This window comes from Bos indicus x Bos taurus, chromosome 5 (assembly GCF_003369695.1).
Source record: "Bos indicus x Bos taurus breed Angus x Brahman F1 hybrid chromosome 5, Bos_hybrid_MaternalHap_v2.0, whole genome shotgun sequence".
NCBI lineage: Eukaryota > Metazoa > Chordata > Mammalia > Artiodactyla > Bovidae > Bos > Bos indicus x Bos taurus.
The window spans coordinates 19691684-19711585 of record NC_040080.1 but is presented as its reverse complement, the minus strand read 5'-3'; the positions used below and the strand labels follow the sequence as shown (position 1 = coordinate 19711585).

General features: G+C 38.0%; 1 protein-coding gene across 2 annotated transcripts; it reads left to right on the top strand.

The window, feature by feature from the left end:
- Nucleotides 1-5654: 5654 nt before the first annotated feature.
- On the top strand, nucleotides 5655-18704 carry KLRB1 (killer cell lectin like receptor B1). Of its 2 annotated transcripts, XM_027541266.1 has the most exons (6): nucleotides 5655-5840; nucleotides 10711-10809; nucleotides 11884-11958; nucleotides 13759-13913; nucleotides 14303-14418; nucleotides 18046-18704. In XM_027541266.1, the coding sequence occupies exons 1-6, from the start codon at nucleotides 5756-5758 to the stop codon at nucleotides 18194-18196; spliced, it is 681 nt and encodes a 226-aa protein (XP_027397067.1). In that variant the 5' UTR covers nucleotides 5655-5755; the 3' UTR covers nucleotides 18197-18704. The 2 variants fall into 2 exon arrangements, with proteins under 2 accessions (XP_027397067.1, XP_027397068.1); XM_027541267.1 differs by lacking the exon at nucleotides 10711-10809 and having other exon boundaries at nucleotides 5657-5840.
- Nucleotides 18705-19902: the final 1198 nt, after the last annotated feature.

Genomic DNA, 19902 nt, shown 5'->3' with positions numbered 1-19902 from the left:
CTGAGATTGGTCCAGTTGGAACAGAGTTTACAAACAGATTCTTAAAACAAGACAGTAATGGCATAAATTGGTCTTTGATGAACAAAAATTTCTTTCCTGGTGAATTATTTTGATCCTTGAAATGATTTAGAAGTTTCACCAAGTGGTGACAATAAAAAGCTGACTCTTTAGAAGACAGTTTGTCCGTTTCTTATGAAATTAATATACTTGCCAGGTGATCCAACAGTCTCACTTTTTGGCAGTTACAGAAATGAGTTGAAAACTGATGTTTATGCAGACTTACACAGGTGTGTCTATAGCAGCTGTATTTTTGATTGCCAAAACTTGGAGGCAACCAAGATGCCTGTTAATATATAAATGGCTAAACACACTGTAGACTCTCCAAACAATGACATAATGTTCAGGGACTTAAAGAAAAGTTCTCAAGTGAAAAAAAAATAAAAAGAACCTTTTATACGGGTTATTAAGTGAAAGAAGGCAATCTAATAAAGCTGCATACTGTAAAATTGCAACAATTTGACATTTAGGTAAAGGCAAAACTATGGAAATGTTGAAAAGACATGTCAGAAGGGCCAAGGTGGAGAGATTGGGAGGGATGAATTGGGGAGGCCAGGGGATTTTTAAGACAGTGAAACTATACTCTGTGATTCTATAATGATGGATTTAAAACTATTAGGTGGTGTTTTGGGGGATTCTCAAGAGCTCTAGTTCTTTATGTCTCAGCACAGAAAGAATCCAGTGAGAGGCAACGTGATAGATAAGAAGTGATTTATTAGAATAGGAGATTTGTGAGGCTAACAAGTGGGTGGATGAGAGGGTGCTGTGCCTGAGAACTTAGTGGGCTATAGTTTTATATTAATAATCAAAGGACAAGTAGGGAGGGGGGAAATACCTCTTTTTTTCCTCATTCTTGAGTAGATGTCAAGCTTCCATAGTCAGCTCTGCCTTCATGTCAGGCTGGGGAGTTTTCTTGTCCCTACGTGGTTAAGCCAGGACAGTCATGGCACTATGGAAAAATTGTTTCAAGTCTCAGGACCATGAGGGTCTTTCACTTTGAATGTCACTTTTCCATTTTATTGTTTTTTTATATGTGCCGAGAGGTTGTCCTAGGGGGTCATTAACTTACTGAGCTCACTAGGTGGGATGTGGGTCTCATGCCATCGTTCTATTGTTTTGAGAGATGTCTCAATGCTTCTGTTTTGCAAGGTTTTGTTGCTAAACAACCCTGCTTGGTTTTGTAGTTAAGCAAACCTGCTTTTTTAAGCAATCATTAACATACAGGGGTTTCCCAGTCTCATACTTTTTTACTTACAATCCCCAGTGGGATTAACCATTTAATTACCTACTTTGTCCCCTTACTCTATCCCTATCAAATTCATATCATTATGAAAGTGAAAGTGTTAGTTGCTCAGTCGTGTCTGATTTTTTGCAACCCCATGGACAGTAGCCCACCAGGCTTCTCTGTCCAAGGAATTCTCCTGGCAAGAATATTGGAGTGGATAGCCATTCCCTTCTCCAGAGGCTCTTCCTGACCCAGGATTGAACCCCAGCCTCCTGCCTCACAGGCCGATTCTTTACTGTCTGAGCCAACAGGAAAGCCCAAGCTTGCCATAGCATATAGAACATAAAAAGTAAACCCTAATGTAGTCTATGGACTTCAGTTCATAATATTATAGCAAAATTTGTTCATCAGTTATAACCAATAAAACAAACTAATGCAATGTGTTTAAAACAGGGGAAGCTGTGTATGAGGAAGAAATGCCTGTGGGAACTCTCTGCATTTCTGCTTTTCACCCCAATCTGAAACTGCTTTTTCTTTTTTCCATAAACCTAAAATGGAGTCTCTTAACTTAAAAGAGCAGTTGACTCTTAGTCAGCATTATCACTGTTTTTAACTCAGTGACTGCTCTCTGAGGAACTGCTCTCATCTTTAAACTAGAACTGGAAGTTAAACATGCGACATATACGGAGCTCTAGTGTGTTCTGTGTGACATGAGTTTATAGGTCAAAGATTATTTGCTGTCAGAATCCTTTAAACTTAAAGTGTAAGTCTGAAAAAGGCACTTTAGAAACCACTGGGGACAATGCTGAACAAATTAAAGCACTAAACCATCAAGAGAAAAAAAGAGGCTGAAATCTCTATTCTTTGCTTTGCTATGACCACAGAAATCTTTGAAGCAGAATTGTTATCCATCCAACTACCCTTGCTGAAGGGTAAATATAATCGGGACTTTCCTAGTTATTTAGTGGTTAACAATTCACCTCCCAATGCAGGGAAAGCAGGTTCAGTCACTGCTCAGGGAACTAACATCCCACATGCTGTGGGGCAACTAAACCCTCAGGCTGCAACTAGAGAATAGCCATGCCATAAAAAAAGACCCTGCATGCTGCAACTAAGTCTCACTTAGCAACTAAACTACCACCACCATAGAGCTTCTCCATCTTCAGCTGCAAATAATATAATTAATCTGATGGTGGTATCCATCTATAGAGTTGGGCTTCCCATGTGGTGCTTTGGTTAAGAATCCACCTGCCACTGCAGAAATTGTGGGTTCAGTCCCTGGGTGGGGAAGATCTCCTGGAGAAGGTATCTCTTGACTTAGGCAAACACCTGTCTAGAGCTTAAACAAGGGGCTTCCCTGGTAGCTCAGCTGGTGAAGACTTTGCCTGCAATGCATGAGACCCCAGTTCAATTTCTGGGTCAGGAAGATCCCCTAGAGAAGGGATGGGCTACCCACTCCATTATCCATGGGCTTTTTTTGGTGGCTCAGACAGTAAAGAATCCTCTTTCAATGCAAGAGATCTGGGTTAGATCCCTGGGTTGGGAAGATCCCTGAAGGAGGGCATGGCAACCCACTCCAGTATTCTTGCCTGGAGAATCCTCATGGACAGAAGAGCCTGGCAGGCTGCAGTCCATAGCATCACAAAAGAGTCAGACATGACTGAAAGACTAAGCGCAAAGTGTACACAAAGGGAAATATCAAGGCTGTCCAGGTCACCATATATATATACATCAATCTTGTTCAGAGGTACCTGGGCACAATAAGCAACACAGTGAATACTGTTTTCATCCACTCGAATTTAGACAAACTACCTACCCAGGAGCAGAGCTGCTGTTTGCGGTACAATGGCCAGCCTTGAGCAAAATTTATTTTAGCTTTTTTTTCCTCTGTATAACTTGGTTTTGTAGGTATTACAGGAGCAAAATGTGATGCGGTAGGCTGCAAAAGGAGCCTGGGTTTTGAGGTAGGAAACAGATGGTCAGTTTTGCTCCTTACTCATCCATAAATTCAAAAAAATCCAGTGCCTGGATAAGGCAAATATTAATGTATCAAATGAAATAATGTGAATTGAAGCATTTACCAATAACTTGAGCTTTCTGATTTCAATATACAGAAGGTTTAAGGATATAAAAAAGAAAGGCCAGCAGCGCCCCCTGGTAGGAACTGTTAGTGAATGAACTCAGATTTTTAAAAACATTAAACAACAAAAACCAACCCCAAAACAAAAACCAACCAGCCAACCAGACAACAACAACAAAAACCTGCAAAGCAAAATACACTTGGGTTTTTGAAGCAACTACACAAGTTTCACTCTAACAATCAATACTCCTTTTCTTTATGTGCGTGCATGCGTGGGTGCTCAGTTGTGTCCTACTCTTTGTGACCCCATGGACTATAGTACGCCCATCTCTGCTGTCCATGGGGATTCTCCAGGGAACAATAATGGAGCAGGTTGCCCTGCCCTTCTCCAGGGAATCTTCCCAAACCAAGGATTCAACCCACATCTGTTATGTCTTCTGAATTGGCAGGCAGATTCTTTACAATTGGCACCACCTGTGAAGCCCTAGACATAGGTTTATTCCATATCTTGGCAATTGTATAAGTATTGCTGCTACAAACATTGAGGGGTGCGTATCTTTTCAAATTAGTGTTTTTGTTTTTTTGTGACATATACCCAGGAATGGAATTGCTGAGTCGTATGGTAGTTCTAGTATACATATGCTAACAATATTAATCTTCCAAGTCATAAACATGGGATGTCTCTTCATTTAGTTATGTCTTCTTTAATTTCTTTAAATTCTACAGTTTTTAGTACAAGTTTTAATTAGGTTTTTTTCTGAAGTATTTTATTCTTTTTGATACTGTTGCCAATGAATTTCATTTTCTTTCCAAATCATTAATCAGTGTATAGCAACTGATTTCTGTGCATTGACTTTTTATTCTGAAACTTAGACAAATTCATTTATTAGTCTAATAGTTTGTGAGTGTGTGAGTCTGGAGTCTTGATGGTTTTCTACACATAAGGTTATGTCTTCTCTGAACAGATGTAATTTTGCTCCTTTTTTTTTCAACTTGGAGGACTTAACTTCTTTTCCATGTCTAATTGGTTTGGCTAGAACTTCCATACCTATGTTGAATAGGAGTGGTGAGAACAGACATTCTTGCTTGTTCTTGACCTCAGAAGAAAAGCTTTTATTTTTTTTTTTTTCACCACTGATTGTGCCGTGGGCTTTTCATAAATGGTCTTTATTATGTTGAGGTATGTTAGTCACTCAGTTGTGTCTGACATTTTGTGATCCAATGGACTGTAGCCTGCCAGGTTCCTCTGGTCCATGAGGTGGTCCAGACAAGAATAATGGAGTGAGTAGCCATTCCCTTCTCCAGGGGCTCTTCTTGACCCAGGGACCAAACCCCTGTCTGCTGCATCTCCTGCTTTGGCTGGCGGCTTCTTTACCACTGAGCCACCTGAGGAGTCCATTTTATAAGTATACAATAGTAATTGCATAGTAAGGGTCTTCTGTCCTATAAGATGGTTGTCAAGATGGTTATAACAAATGAAAACATCCATCAGTATGTTTCACACTGCATATGCACAAATGAAGAGTCTCCTTTGGTTTATATTTCTGGCTGGTTTATACTTTTGAAGCTCACATAATTTTGCAAGCTTCTGATTGAAGAGAATACTCCTTCCTCACTCAATTGTTTTTAACATGGCCATTGTGGACTTCTCGTGGTCATAGTCACGCTTCCTAACTTGAAGTTAAACTTCAGTGCACTGAAAGCATGCTTTTAAGCTAAGAATAGTCTGGATCTTTGGCTCTTTGCTTTCTCTGTTGTATTATTCAGTGACCTTTTTCACATTTACAGCTCCTTTTCCCACATTTTGCAGCTCTTGTCAGGAGCACAAATATTTCAGGAAGATTTGAGAGCTTTAGAAAATTGTCCTACAGTTTTTTGTGTGTGTTAGTGTTTACTTTTTACAACATTGCGTTAAATATGGTTTATCTTGATTCTTGGGGGGTTTTCTGTTTGTTTGTTTGTTTTTATTTTGAGCCAAATTAGAGTACTTCATTTCCTTCACTTTGGTCCTGGCCCAGAAAAAGGTGTTGAAAAAAGATACTTACAAAGACAACAAACAATCTTTCCAGAATATTGTCAAACAATAGGCCAATTAACTAAACAAAGTAGATATTGAGTTGGCCAAAAAGTTCCTTTGGAATTTTCCATGTTATGGAAAACTTGAACGAACTTTTTGGCCAACCTAATGTTATATGTCTAAGTACACTGGACACCCAGTAAGTGGACTTCCTCACTAATTTATAGACAAAACCCACAACTACCATTGTGGGTAGGTGCTAGTATAAGAAAGAGCAAAACTTTTTAAACTGATCACTTCCTTCAGCTGATCTTGCCTCATAGAAGTTGGAGTTTTTCCTTTTATACGAGTAAAAGGAAGAATTCTTCTGTTTGCAATGGAGAGTCAGCTGGTATATGCTGATTTAAACTTACCCAGGGATTCTGGCATTGAAAGGTCATCACCCCCATCTCTTCTTCAGAGTAAGTGGCTTTAATTTTCCTTTTGGCATTTGTATATCTTCCAATAGTTAGATGTTCCTGTAAATTTGTGGCTTTAAATCATGACTTTGAAGATGAGCAGTTGTCATGTTTTAAGTTGATATAGCATGGCCTGTCTGTAGGTAATCACAGGTGTGGAAAAAAGTACATACCTTTAGATTTCTTTTTGAATATCATTCCTGTTATTGAACCTTGGCTAAAAGAACCTGAATAAATATTTTATAAGTATGAACAAAGGAGTATTTTTTATTTTATTTGGAAATAAAAGGAGTTTTTCTATTTTTTTTTTTGTTTTATTTTTTGCCATCCCATGTGGGGAGCAGGATCTTTGTTCCCCAACCAAGGATGAAACCCGTGCTCCCTGCAGTGGAAGCACGGAGTCTTAACCACTGGACCAGCCAGGAAGTCCCTTTTTTGTTTTTATTTTTTAACAAAGAAATGTTTTTAGAAATATTTTGCTACCTTGTTGTAATAGTAACCTACTTTATTTCAAATCTCTCTGTAAAATACTGTGATTAAGTTCCAGTGCATTTGCACCCATGACATTCCTTTCAGAATACAAAGTGTTAATGATTAACACTTTGCTAATTAATTAACACAAAGTGTTAAAGATGTTAATGATGAACATCTTCCACTTTTCAAAGGGAAGAAAAAATGTTCCAAAAGAAAGTTATATTCAAGATCAAAGATGTGAATATACTCACAATCTGATGATTTTTAAATTGAAAAATGTATCAGTTTAGAAGGAGATAGGCCACAAGACACAGGAGAATGTCACTGATAAACCTATTTGATATTTGTTGAATTTGGTAATTTTCTGTGTGTCAGAGGAGCTAGTATTCTGAGTGAAGGAGATGAGGATTCTAACGTGAGGTAACAGGTGATGGATTCCATGGCTGAAAAGAAACTAGAAACTAAGTAGAAAAATGTATAAAATTATTATAATATAGTACTGCCTTCTGATGTCAAACCAAATTTACTAATATTGCAATTTTTATCCCACCTGATATTCATTCCTTTGTGTGCTTAGCAGGTGTGCTACATCCTTTCAGGATGACTTGGGATAATTTCAAACTATTCAGTTATCAACATTCTAAATTGGAGACTGAAAAGTCTTAGGGTTATCAAATAGTTTCACAATACCCTTCAAATGGCAGTTATGGAAAATTGGAGAATTTTGATAACTATAGTGACAGTTTGGTCAAACTATAGTTATTTTTTTATGGGAAACAGAAAAGCATTCCGTTCCCTATTCAAATCTAGCAAAAGTGGCGAGAAAGGAGGATGGTGTTGAAAGGAGATGTGGGAGGATGAATATAGAAAAAGCAAGATTTTCCTCAAAAGCTATGATCTAAGATCCCAAATCAATGGGGTCAGAAGATGTGTCTATTCTGCTTGTAATCATTATTCCTCAAAATATCATTATAAAAGTAAATCTGAAAAACAAAGCAGAATAAAGTCAGAACAAAATATGTGGTTACAAAACACTTGACTGCAAAAAAATGTATAACCTACAAGTTGAGAATTTTGTATTTGGTGGTTTTACCAAGGACCATAGCTGGGAAGGCAGCCTCTTAGATAACTCCGAGGAACTGTCCCCAAATGGTGAGGGAGAAACCAGGACATATAGGAGTTTTTGCTGGAAATAAAAAAATATATAGTTGACTACAAAAAGATGACTGCTAATCACAAAAACAGACATATCGAGTTAATGATTTTAGTGTTTACTTATGTGGGAGAAGATGCAAGAGTCTGGGCTTACTCAAATCATTCCCGTGACATGCATTTTAACTATCTACTGCTAGTATCCTGTTTTTCTTCACTCTGAATTCCACTCGGACTTCAACATCACGGCGGCTGCCCTGGCTAATGGGTTTATGGTCACAACATCTCTTGTTTATTGAAATGGCAGCTGACATTCTTTCTCCACAGATTGACCTGTTATTACATTTATTATGAAGCTACCCCTGAGCTCTTTGGCTGAACTGTTCAGGCTGTGGGAACTGTAGAGTAGTGATTACATCAAAGGCATTCAGGTAAACCGGAGATGTGAGTTGTGACCTATTTAGTTTATGGCCCAGCACTTGATTTCTTAAAAAAGTAGATAAGTGTTCACAAAATGCCTCTAGAGTTTACATATTCATCCAAAAATAAGCACCTGTACCAGGCATGCCCTGGTGCTGAGGTTAGGACAAGTGGAAAAAATAGTGGAAAAATATTTTCTCTGTTTGTGTTTATGTTATACTGCTAGGAAGACATACAAATAAACAAATAACTAAGTATATACATATATATGGGTTAGATAATATTAAATGCAATAGAGAAAATTTTATCTATATTTTTTACTCTCTCATATTCACCCCTCTGCTTTTTTTATTCTTTATTTATTTATTTATGGCTGCACTGGAACTTTGCTGCTGCCTGTGAACTTTGTTGAGTTGTGGACTATTCAAGGGCTAGTCGCTAGCTGTAGCGCACAGGCTTCTCATTGTGGTGGCTTTTCTTGTTGTAGAGCTCAGACTCGGTACCGGATGTGCACTGCTTAGTTGTTTCACGGCATATGGAATCTTCCCAGATCAGGGATAGAATCCCTGTCCCCTGCTTTGGCAGGTGGATTCTTAACCACTGGACCACTAGGAAAGTCCTGAGAAACTGTTTTTTATTTGTGCTGGAATTGAGAGTTAACTTCAGAGAGGGTATGATATCAAGTAGAAGAAGGCCTGCTTCACAAAATGACATCTGAGCCAAGACCTGAAAGAATTAAAGGACAAAGATATGTTTCCTTGGAGAAGAGCTTTTTAGAAAATGGACCAGGGCAAGTGCAAGTTCCCTGGGATGAGAACATTCCTGTCCTTTTGTAGGAGGAGCACATACATTGGGTGTGAAATGATGGACCATATCTGTGTTGAAAGCAGCAGGAGATAAAGTCAGAGATGTAATGGGAAATGGATTGAACAGGAATTTGTAGACTGTTTTACAGATGTACAGTCTTAAATCTGCTTGAGAGAAGGCCAAGAAAAGGTTTGCAGCAATGGAGTGAGATGATTTGGCATACTATTTTTTTTTAACTTTATGTATTTATTTATTTATTTTTGGCTGCACTGGGTCTTCGTGGCAGTCCAAGGGTTTCTCATTGTCACAGAGCGTGGGCTCTGGGCTCATGGACTTCATTAGTCGCAGAATGCAGTCTCGGCAATTGGGGCTTGTGGGCTCTAGAGCATGGGTTCAGTAATTGTGGCAGAATCTTCCCAGACCAGGGATTGAATCTGAGTCCCCTACATTAGCAGGGAGATTCTTATCCACAGCACCATCAGGGAAGTCCTTGGCATATTGTTTATATTCAAACAAAAAATAGCCCTGCGTGGGTATTTCCAGATGACTAAAGGAGGAGAAGGGGAGAACAGGATGAGATGGTTGGATGGCATCACCAACTCAATGGACATGAGTTTGGGTAAACTCCAGGAGTTGGTGATGGACAGGGAGACCTGGCATACTGAGGTTCATGGATTCGCAAAGAGTCGGACACGACTGAGCGACTGAACTGAAGTGAACTAAAAATTTACCTGGCATCTTCAATTTGTTGTAACTTTGTTAGTTCTAAAGTCATGTAGTGTTGCAGAAAAACAACTCAGAAGAGTCATAAGACCCTCCTCTCAATTCCATAAATTTTAAATGAACAGTTATTATGTACCAGAGTCCATGTCTAGAAGAAGTTTTTCATATAACCCTTTCCAAAACCTCACAAAGTAACTATTATTTTATGTTTCACAGGTGAGGAAGTTGTATTTTATGAAGGTTATAGGCTTAAAGTAACATACTCAAATACAAATCTGTTACATTTGAGAGCCTTTGCTCTTAACCACTGCTGTTCTTCAGTAATAAATGATAAGATAGTGACTATATGAAACTTTCTCCATTTTTCAAAATTTCAAGACAGGAAAGAATAAGGAAGAAAAGAGACAGAAAGGTAAAATACCATACAGCTGTCAGGAAAGTTCACCTAGGACTGTCTCAGGCTCACTAAGTTTAGCTACTGTGTCACACAGGATCGCATTAGAAGTTCTAGGTCAATATTCTCCAGTGTGCTTTCTCTCATTTTCAGATTACCCCTAGGACCTTGGAGCTCCTCTAGGTGTTATCTTTTCTCTCTCTCCTCCACATGATTATCCAGGTGTCACTATCTAAAATTTAATCCATTCTGTTTCCTACCTTAATCTTTTATCACATTTAGCTATCTTAAATTCCATCTCCACAAGGATGTTTTAGAAAGGGCTAACTCTTAGACAAATGTCACCGTCCTAACAGGAGAGTTCGGTAGTAGTTGGCTGAAAACTGGGTCACACAACTCAGTCACCTGGGGGAGTGTAAAAAACTAAAGTAGAAATAAATGGACTTACAGGTCACTCTGGAACATTTTTTTAAATCAATTAATTAATTTTATTTATTTTTGGCTATGCTGGATCTTTGTTGCTGCGTGGGCTTTCCCTAGTTGTAGTGAACAACTCTTTAGTTGCTTCTCATTGCAGTGGTTTCTCTTGTTGTGGAGCATAGTCTCTAGGGTGCTTGAGTTTCAATACTTGTGGCCCACGGCTTAGTTACCCTGCCACGTCAGGTGGGGTCTTCCTGGAATAGGGATTGAACCTGTGTCCCCTGCATTAGCAGGAAGATCCTTAACCACTGGACCACCAGGGAAGTCCTTAGGACCCTACTTTAAGATAACTGATAAATGTTCTTTCTTGCCCCTAACCCCCAACCTGAATCTTGCTCTTTCTTATGTGATCCAAACAGCCTTTGCTTTTTGTACCAGATGAACTCAACTGAGTTAACCAAGCATGTTTTCTTAATGTCTCAGATCTTTGTCAGGGTCCACGTTGGCATAACTTTCCCCTGAAATTTAGTTGTGCTGTGATTATACTTCTTGCCTTGACTGTGACTGGGTTGAGTGTTTCAGGTAAGTGATGCAAGATCATTTATTTCTTGTTCTACTTATTCTCCTTCTGCCATAAATAGTAAAATATGTTAAACAGCTTTGGCCACCCCAAACTTAGCAGAAGACTGATGAAATAAAAACAGTTACGAAACAGTGCTCTAATAGTGCCCAGACCATATCCACTTTGCAAACCCTAGGCTTTCATATTTCTCTTTCTAATTGTTCTGAGAATCTTCATAGGGGATTTACATGTGCTCCAAGAACTTTTTAAAAAATTGTAATTATGATAAAAGCTTGATAATAACAAAGAAAATAAGTTTACAATTGCTTAGAGTTTCTTTTTTTTTTTTTTTTTAATGTGGACCATTTTTAAAGTCTATTGAATTTGTTACAATATTGCTTCTGCTGTTTTTATGTTCTGGGTTTGTTGTTGTTGTTGTTGTTGTTGTTGTTGTTTTGTTTTGTTTTTTGGCCCCAAGGCATATGGGATCTCAGCTCCCCCACCAGGGATCGAACCAGCATCCTCCGCATTGGAAGGTGAAGTCTTAACCGCTGGACTTCCTGGGACATCCCTACAGTTTCTTAGGTGCCTACTAAATTCCAGATTGTCCTAGGCAATGTCTCCCATAGGACAGACACAATTATACTCATTCTGAAAATGGAACATGTAGACAGGAGTGTAAGCAATTTAAGAATTTAAATAACACCTGAGAGTTTACTTATATAGTGGGTGTGTGCATGCTAAGTCACTTCAGTCATGTCTGACTCTTAGAAATCTTAGGGACCATAGCCCTCCAGGCTCCTCTGTTCTCTCCAGGCAAGAATACTGGAGTGGGTTGCCATTCCCTTCTCCAGATTACTTATACATTAGATGCAAGTAACTCAGTGTTTCTCTGTGTTTACTTACATGTTGTTTATGTTGTCTTCTAAGCAGACCCACTGTTACTAAATTGCTATTGCTCTTATCTTCTGTTCATTTCAAGCTTGTTGAGATAGTACTGAGACGACAATTCCCTGAAGTGATAAATATAGCATATGCATTTCATTGCACCTTTCAGCATTTTATCTTCTTAATGGTGTTTCTTTATTTACCAGTGATATTCATAAGACAAAACACATCAGTAGAAAAAACCAGCATGGATGCTCAAGAGAACAGGAAGGAAGCAACAGGTATATTTTGTGGCTTGAATTTTCTAAGACTAATGGCTAAAATTTGAAGTTATCATTGTATTACTTTCCTTAAAGCTCATTACAACCCATATGTTAAGATTAGTCTTATCACTCTGATTTTATGTTTGGCAGAGCTGAGGCATGGAAAGGTTAAGCAACTCATTTGGGGTCATACATGTGCTAAGGGGTGACACTGAGAATTGTACTTCAGTGGTCTATCATCATAGCCTATCATCTTAACTACCAGATAATACTGCCTTATGAGTACTCAGGCTAGGAGAGTCAATAATTATTGGTCAAAATCCAAGCTATAAAGTAAAATATACATTAAGTGAGCTATTTGGTGATTTTAATATGTCAAGCAACTAACCTTTGACTAAAGCTAATGAATAGAACACAAACATGTAATGAATTCTTTAATATTTATTGTATTAATCATTAAGATATTGATCTTGTCTTTATACTTACTAAGCAGTGTGTGTTAATACTCCATTGTTGACAGACTGTAGCAGAATGTGGTCATTTTTTATATATATTTGTACAGAAGAGAAATTTTAAGAAAATGAGAATATCCCTCTAAAAAATGCTATCAAATAGATCTTATTATTATTAGGCAAATATATAATTTAGCAGTTAGAAATTTTCTAATAATTTCTCTCCATGATATTTGCCATTAATTGTGAGTATGAATTATTATTTGCTTTTCATTTTACATGTTGTTTCAAGTAGACTTTTTTTTAAGAGCGTTTGATATAGTTGTCCATGGAGTAGGAAGAGCAATGATAAGGAATTTAAGGAATCTCAAAAAGAGTTTGGCTCTATCACCACCTGCTTGTGTGGACTTGAACAAGTTATTCTGTCTCTCAGTGTTTTAGCTGGTCACTAAGAATTGATGCTTTTGAACTGTGGTGTTGGAGAAGACTCTTGAGAGTCCCTCGGACTGCAAGAAGATCCAACCAGTCCATTCTGAAGGAGATCAGCCCTGGGATTTCTTTGGAAGGAATGATGCGAAAGCTGAAACTCCAGTACTTTGGCCACCTCATGCAAAGAGTTGACTCATTGGAAAAGACTTTGATGCTGGGAGGGACTGGGGGCAGGAGGAGAAGGGGACGACAGAGGATGAGATGGCTGGATGGCATCACTGACTCAATGGACATGAGTCTGAGTGAACTTCAGGAGTTGGTGATGGACAGGGAGGCCTGGCGTGCTGCAATTCATGGGGTTGCAAAGAGTCAGACATGTCTGAGCGACTGAACTGAACTGAATAGCAGAATGAACAGTGGTCTCAAAACCCTCAGTTATATTAAATTCATGAATTGTTCTCACAGTGATGATCAAAGACTTTCCTGAATTTATAATGACTTGTATGAGATCCAACCAGTCCATCCTAAAGGAAGTCAATCCTGAATATTCATTGAAAGGACTGATGTTGAAGCTGAAACTTCAATACTTTGTCCACCTGATGTGAAGAGCTGACTCATTTAAAAAGACCTTGGTGCTGGGAAAGTTTGAAAGCGGGAGAAGAAGGGGACAACAAAGGATAAGATGGTTGAATGCCATCACCAACTCAATGGGCATGAGTTTGAGTAAACTCCAGGAGTTGTTGATGGACAGGGAGGCCTGGCCTGCTGCAGTCCATGGGGTCACAAAGAGTCGGACACTACTGAGCGACTGAACTGAACTGAATTGTGTATGTGTTATGAGTGTTAGTAGGGTGGGGACAGGTTAGAAATATAACATTCATTTCTTTTCTTCCTCTTTCTTATTTTATTTTTATTTTCCCTCTTCTTCTTACTTTAGAGAGACCAGTTCTGTTAACGTGTCCAATGCACTGGAAACGAATCCGAGATAAATGCTTATATTTTAGTGAAACTTCCAAACCTTGGAATGATAGTCTAGCTGACTGTTCCACAAGAGAATCCAGTCTACTGCTTATTCAAGATCAGGAAGAATTGGTAAATAATTAATAAGTAAAATATTTTAATACAATTCAGCACTGGCTTCTAACCATATCAAGATTTTTGTGCTCTAGTCTTGAAGGTTCTATGCAGATAGAAGTATTAACCTTGACTTCAAGGAGCTCACAATCTGAGAGACTAAATGGACATATAAGCAAAATAAATATTATTTAATGAATACAAAAATATAAATATAAATATTTGGGTATATAAATGAACGGAATAGAAATATTACAAGTAAGGAATAATTAACTCCAATGGGTATAGGAAAGGCGTCATAGAGAAAGTAATACTTGAACTGGGTTTCAGAGGATGAATAGAAGAATGCAAACCAGCAATAGATAAAGGGATTCAATACTCAGTCATTTCTTCTGTTTCATTTACAGAGACTCATGCAAAACCTGATAAACAAAGAAGGAATTCTGTTTTGGATTGGATTAAATTTTACATTATCAGGGAAGAGCTGGAAGTGGATAAATGGTTCCTTTTTAAATTCTAATATGTGAGTATTAGATAAGCTAATTTGAATATTCAATTTGTATCAGGTTTGCAAGGCAAGATAGTAACACTGCTATTGAAAACTGAGATTTATAGTTTTAATTTAGTTTAGAAATTTTCAAAAGAAGCAGTATAGTCTGAGAAGAAGAATGATTTTTGAAGTTAGTTGAAGGATTCATATTGATGTATGACAAAACCAATACAATGTTTTAAAATAATTAGCCTTAATTAAAATAAATAAATGAAAAAAAATTTTTTTAATTTTTTAAAGAAAATCTCCATATATGAAAAGACATCACTCTTTGTCACAATGTATATTTTTAATTACAATGGAGTTTTAAGAAACAGGGGATAGACCAACTCCTTTGGGAGGGACACCAAAAAAAATTTTTTTAATAACAAAATTTAAAAATAAAGAAATTTTTAGCTGGATGCTATTGGACAAAGAATTTTTGTTGCAATATTATTAAAACAAAGAATTTAAGTAGAACTTTTCAAACTATGGGACCAAATAAGTAGGCCACATCCAGCATTGAAATAATGAATACGAGAAGAAAAAAGTATAGTAAATATCAGATTGTGGAATCCAGGCATTTGAGAGAATTGGCCACCTTGTGACAAATATTGTAGCCTATTTTAATCAGTGGTGTAGAAAGAGAGTTGTTTGAGGAGATGCAATGAAACTGCATAAGCTGCGAAAGAGCTTTTTGCTATTTTTAAAATGTTTTTATTTATTTATTTATTTTTGTCTGTGCTGGGTCTTTATCACTGCTCAGACTTTTCTCTAGTTGCTCAGAGTAGGGGCCACTCTGTAGTTGTAGCATGTGGGCTTCTCATTGTAGTGGCTTCTCTTGTTGCAGAGCACAGGCTCTGTAAAAAAATTTTGATGAGCTTTTCAGAACAGATGATATCTTGTTATGATTTTTGAGTCTGTGAATGATATATTTACATTTGTATAAAGGATAGTTAAAATTGATTTTTTTATCATTCAAAAAAATAAGACATTAAAATTGAAGACATAGGAGTGGGTAAAAATTTATATAAAATAGAGTAATAATTTGTTATGTAGAAAATTACAAAAAATTGAGAGACAGGTTGCTTTAATTAGCAAATTTTTATGTTGCTTCACCCATGTTCTAAAATATAATATTTTTAAATACAGTACTTTAAAAAGAATATCACTTTAAAATAAAGGGTCCTGGACAAGAATAAATGTATGAGAAGGCAAATATATTTTGTTACATAAAATCTATTCTGATTTTTATTTGTTTTCCAGGAATTATATTCTATACTTTATTTACACATAAATGCAATTCTGATATTAACTTATTTCTATTTTTCTGAACATAGAAAAACGTTAATTTCGGTTTCTGCGTGGGTATGTTTCTTATTGGGCCATTATGTTTATTCTATTAAGCTTTATGATAAAATTGGAAATCTCTGAAGTGTCTATGAGCAGAAATATAGGCAAAGTTGATGAACTAAATTCAATTGGCATTCTATTCTATTCTGAAGACTGAAAGGATGCTTTGGTTAAGACAGTAATCAGGTAACCCTGAAAGGTATCATATGATAGTAGAAAGAGTAGCAGTTAGACTCGCTTTTCTTTAGTTCTCTACCCTGGTTTTCAAGTAATGAAAAACATAAACAGGAATAATTTTTTTCACTGCTTTGGGGATTAAAGAATATAACACTAAAGAACTAGGCAGAGATCTGGTCAAAGAAGGCCTGAGAAGTCACTGAGGGTCTTTTGAAAAAGGGCTTGGTCAAATGAGCATTCAAAAAGTTATCTTGAAATTTGAAGAAGGGGACCAGAAGGGTGAAAGAGATAAAACACAGGGGACTTTTGCTATTACTCACTTGAAAGAAGTGCTGATGTGACTAGACTGTCAGGCCCTAGGAGGGAATAAGGTGGACTTCTCAAGGCCAAGGGGCTTTTTGAAGAAACAGAAAAAAGAACAAAGAAAATCTGTGATGGAGCCCTGCCCACTGTACCACTTCACTTTCAATTTAGGACAAGCAGGTGAACGTCTTGCGCATATCCCATCCTAGCACGCCAGTTCTGCATTGCCATCCCATTCTTTGACTGCTTCTCACACCACATCTGCAATGAGCCACAACACTCCTGCATCTTTGGAACTAATAGTACATTGATCACAGCAGACACTCGTGTACTGTTTGGAATTGGAAAGAAAGGAACCTTCCACTGCATACAACATGAACTGAACCTCCTTTTCTGGCCACATTCAAATTCTGCAGAGCCTGTGTATCTGTACTTACTTACTACATTTCCTGAGCACATACTCTGTTTAAGCCTGATCACACTTCTATAGGTATCATCTCAATGCCTCCCCAAATACTAGGTCGTTATATCCTAAATATTTAAGAAAATCAAAATTCCATGAAAGCAATAAGTTTTTCATGTGATATGTTAATAGGAGATTCAGTTTCCAATTTTCAAAGCTTCATTTTGTATATATCATGATGACATTTATGTTTAGAATGCTTTGCTTCCAGTGAAGATGAACTTACAAGTTCCAGATGCTTGATTAGCTTTCTTTTAAAAGTGTATATTTATGACTGACTGTGTAGTTATCACTGTTCAGTTGCTAAGTCGTGTCCAACCCTTTCTGACCCCCATGGACTGTAGCTCCCCAGGGTCCTCTGTCCTCCAGTGTCTCCCAGTTTGCTCAAATTCATGTCCGTTTGAGTCAGTGATGCTATCTAACCATCTCATCCTCTGCCTCCCCCTTCTCCTTTAGCCTCAGCCTTTCCCAGCATCAGGGTCTTTTCCAATGAGTTGGCTTTTCCCATCAGGTGGTCAAAGTATTGGAGCATAAGTCCTTCCAAAGCCTCAGCATCAGTCCTTCCAAGAAATATTCAGGGTTGATTTCTTTTAGGATTGACTGGTTTGATTTGCATGCAGTCCAAGGGACTCTCAAGAATCTTCTCCAGCACCACGATTTGAAAGCATCAATTCTTCGGCACTTACTCTCTTTATGGTATAAATTTCACATCAGTACATGAGTAATGGAAAAGCCATAGATTTGACTATACTGACATTTGCTGGCAAAGTGATGTCTTTGCTTTTGAATATGCTGTCTAGGTTTGTCATAGATTTCCTTCCAAGGAGCAAGTGGAAAAAAAATGAAAGGGAAAGTGTTAGTCCCTCCGTCCATGACTCTTTCCCATGCTATGGATGTATCCCTCCAGGTTCCTCTGTCCATGGAAATGGAATTCTCCAGACAAGAATACCGGAGTGGGTAGCCATTCCCAGGAGCAAGTGTCTTTTAATTTCACGTCTTCAGTCATTGTCTGCAAAGATTTTGGAGCCCAAGCAAACAAAGTCTGTCACTGCTTACATTTTTTCCCCTGCTATTTGCCATGAAGTGATGGAACTGGATGCTAAAATCTTAGCTTTTGAATGTTGAGTTTCAAGCCAACTTTTCACTGTCCTCTTTCACCCTCTTTCAGAGGCTTTTTACTTCCTCTTCACTTTCTGCCATTAGACTGTTTATTTACCCAATGCTTCTCATTGTTTCCTGAAAGTTATAGAAAACACTGGCTGGATGAGGAGAATTGTGTGAGAAAATCATGAACACTAAAGAGAGTCTTTTCTTTTTCTCCACAGATTACCCATTTTTGGTGATGCTAAAGAAGACTGCTGTGTTTACATATCAAAGACACAATGTATTTCTGATTACTGTGCTGCAAAAAATAGATGGATCTGCCAAAAAGAACTAAAACCTGTCAGAAACAAAGGAATATATTCTTCCAATTGACTAGACATCCCCTTCCATCTCTTTAATTTCCATTTCAGATCTCTGTCATTTTAACTGCATATATTGTCATAGTGGCTCCATGCACATTTTGTGGTACAAAGTGAACACACACTGAGAATTCTAATTTTTGTGAATTTTACAAAAGTTCATGTCTAACCTCCTCATTAAATAACTGAGAAAACATACACCTAAAGAAAAGATGTCTCAGGGCAGGTGCTCAGGAGTCAGATAGGTGGATCATCTGGTAGTTCTATTTTTCAGTTTTTTAAGGAACTGCCATACCGTTCTCCATAGTGGCTGTATCAATTTACATTCCCACCAGTAGTGCAGGAGGTTTCCCTTTCCTCCACACACTCTCCAGCTTCTCCTGTTTGTAGATTTTGTTCATGATGGTCACTCTGACGGGTGTGTTAGCTTTGACATAAATACACAACCATATGTAAAATGAATAGCTAGTGGGAAGCTGCTATATAGTACAGAGAACTGAGCTCGGTGCTCTGTGATGACCTAGAAGAGTCTGATGGGGAGGGGGGCAGGCAGGAGGCCCAGGGGGGAGAGGATATATATACATATATATCAGTTCAGTTCAGTTACTCAGTCGTGTCCGACTCTTCGCCACCCCATGAATCACAGCATGCCAGGCCTCCCTGTCCATCACCAACTCCCGGAGTTCACTCAGACTCACGTCCATTGAGTCAGTGATGCCATCCAGCCACCTCATCCTCTGTCGTCCCCTTATCCTCCTGCCACCAGTCCCTCCCAGCATCAGAGTATTTTCCAATTAGTCAACTCTTTGCATGAGATGGCCAAAGTACTGGAGTTTCAGCTTCAGCATCATTCCCTCCAAAGAAATCCCAGGGCTGATCTCCTTCAGAATGGACTGGTTGGATCTCCTTGCAGTCCAAGGGACTCTCAAGAGTCTTCTCCAACACCACAGTTCAAAAGCATCAATTCTTCGGCGCTCAGCCTTCTTCACAGTCCAACTCTCACATCCATACATGACCACTGGTAAAACCATAGCCTTGACTAGACGAACCTTTGTTGGCAAAGTAATGTCTCTGCTTTTGAATATGCTATCTAGGTTGGTCATAACTTTCCTTCCAAGGAGTAAGCATCTTTTAATTTCATGGCTGCAGTCAGCATCTGCAGTGATTTTTGGAGCCCAAAAAATAAAGTCTGACACTGTTTCCCCATCTATTTCCCATGAAGTGATGGGATATATTAATAGCTGATTCACTTCATTGTACAGCAGAAGCTAACACAACATTGGAAAATAATACTCTAATGAAAAGTCTCATTTTAAGAGACAGTGATGCACTATGGATAAAAGCCCAAACCGGCTAAGGGGAATGATTTCTAATCCAGCAGCTTTCATCCATCCCCCTCTGTGCCTTATCTCATCTCCAAAAAGTTTTAGTCAATATTTCTAAAGTCTTCTGCTTATTCCACAGCCTCTATTTTTTGCTTTTATATTTTGTGGTAGAGCATTGACTAAAATCAATTCTCTGGACTCTTATATCAGAGATCCATTACTAAAGGAATTTGGGGAAGGGAACTTAACTCTTCCCCATCATTGCAAAGTTCTTTTCATTTTAGTTTTATCCTTGCTTTTTTTTAAATTAAATTTTATTGGAGTGTAATAGCTTTATAATCTTGTGTTAGTTTCTCAGTTCAGTTCAGTTCCTCAGCCATGTCTGACTCTTTGC

Bases quoted from the DNA above. Each gene is read 5' to 3' on its own strand.
- KLRB1 (XM_027541266.1), top strand. From the start codon at position 5,756: ATGGAGAGTCAGCTGGTATATGCTGATTTAAACTTACCCAGGGATTCT. The intron at 13,914-14,302 runs GTAAATAATTAA...TTTCATTTACAG, and splicing joins TTCAAGATCAGGAAGAATTG to AGACTCATGCAAAACCTGAT. The intron at 14,419-18,045 runs GTGAGTATTAGA...TTTTCTCCACAG, and splicing joins TCCTTTTTAAATTCTAATAT to ATTACCCATTTTTGGTGATG.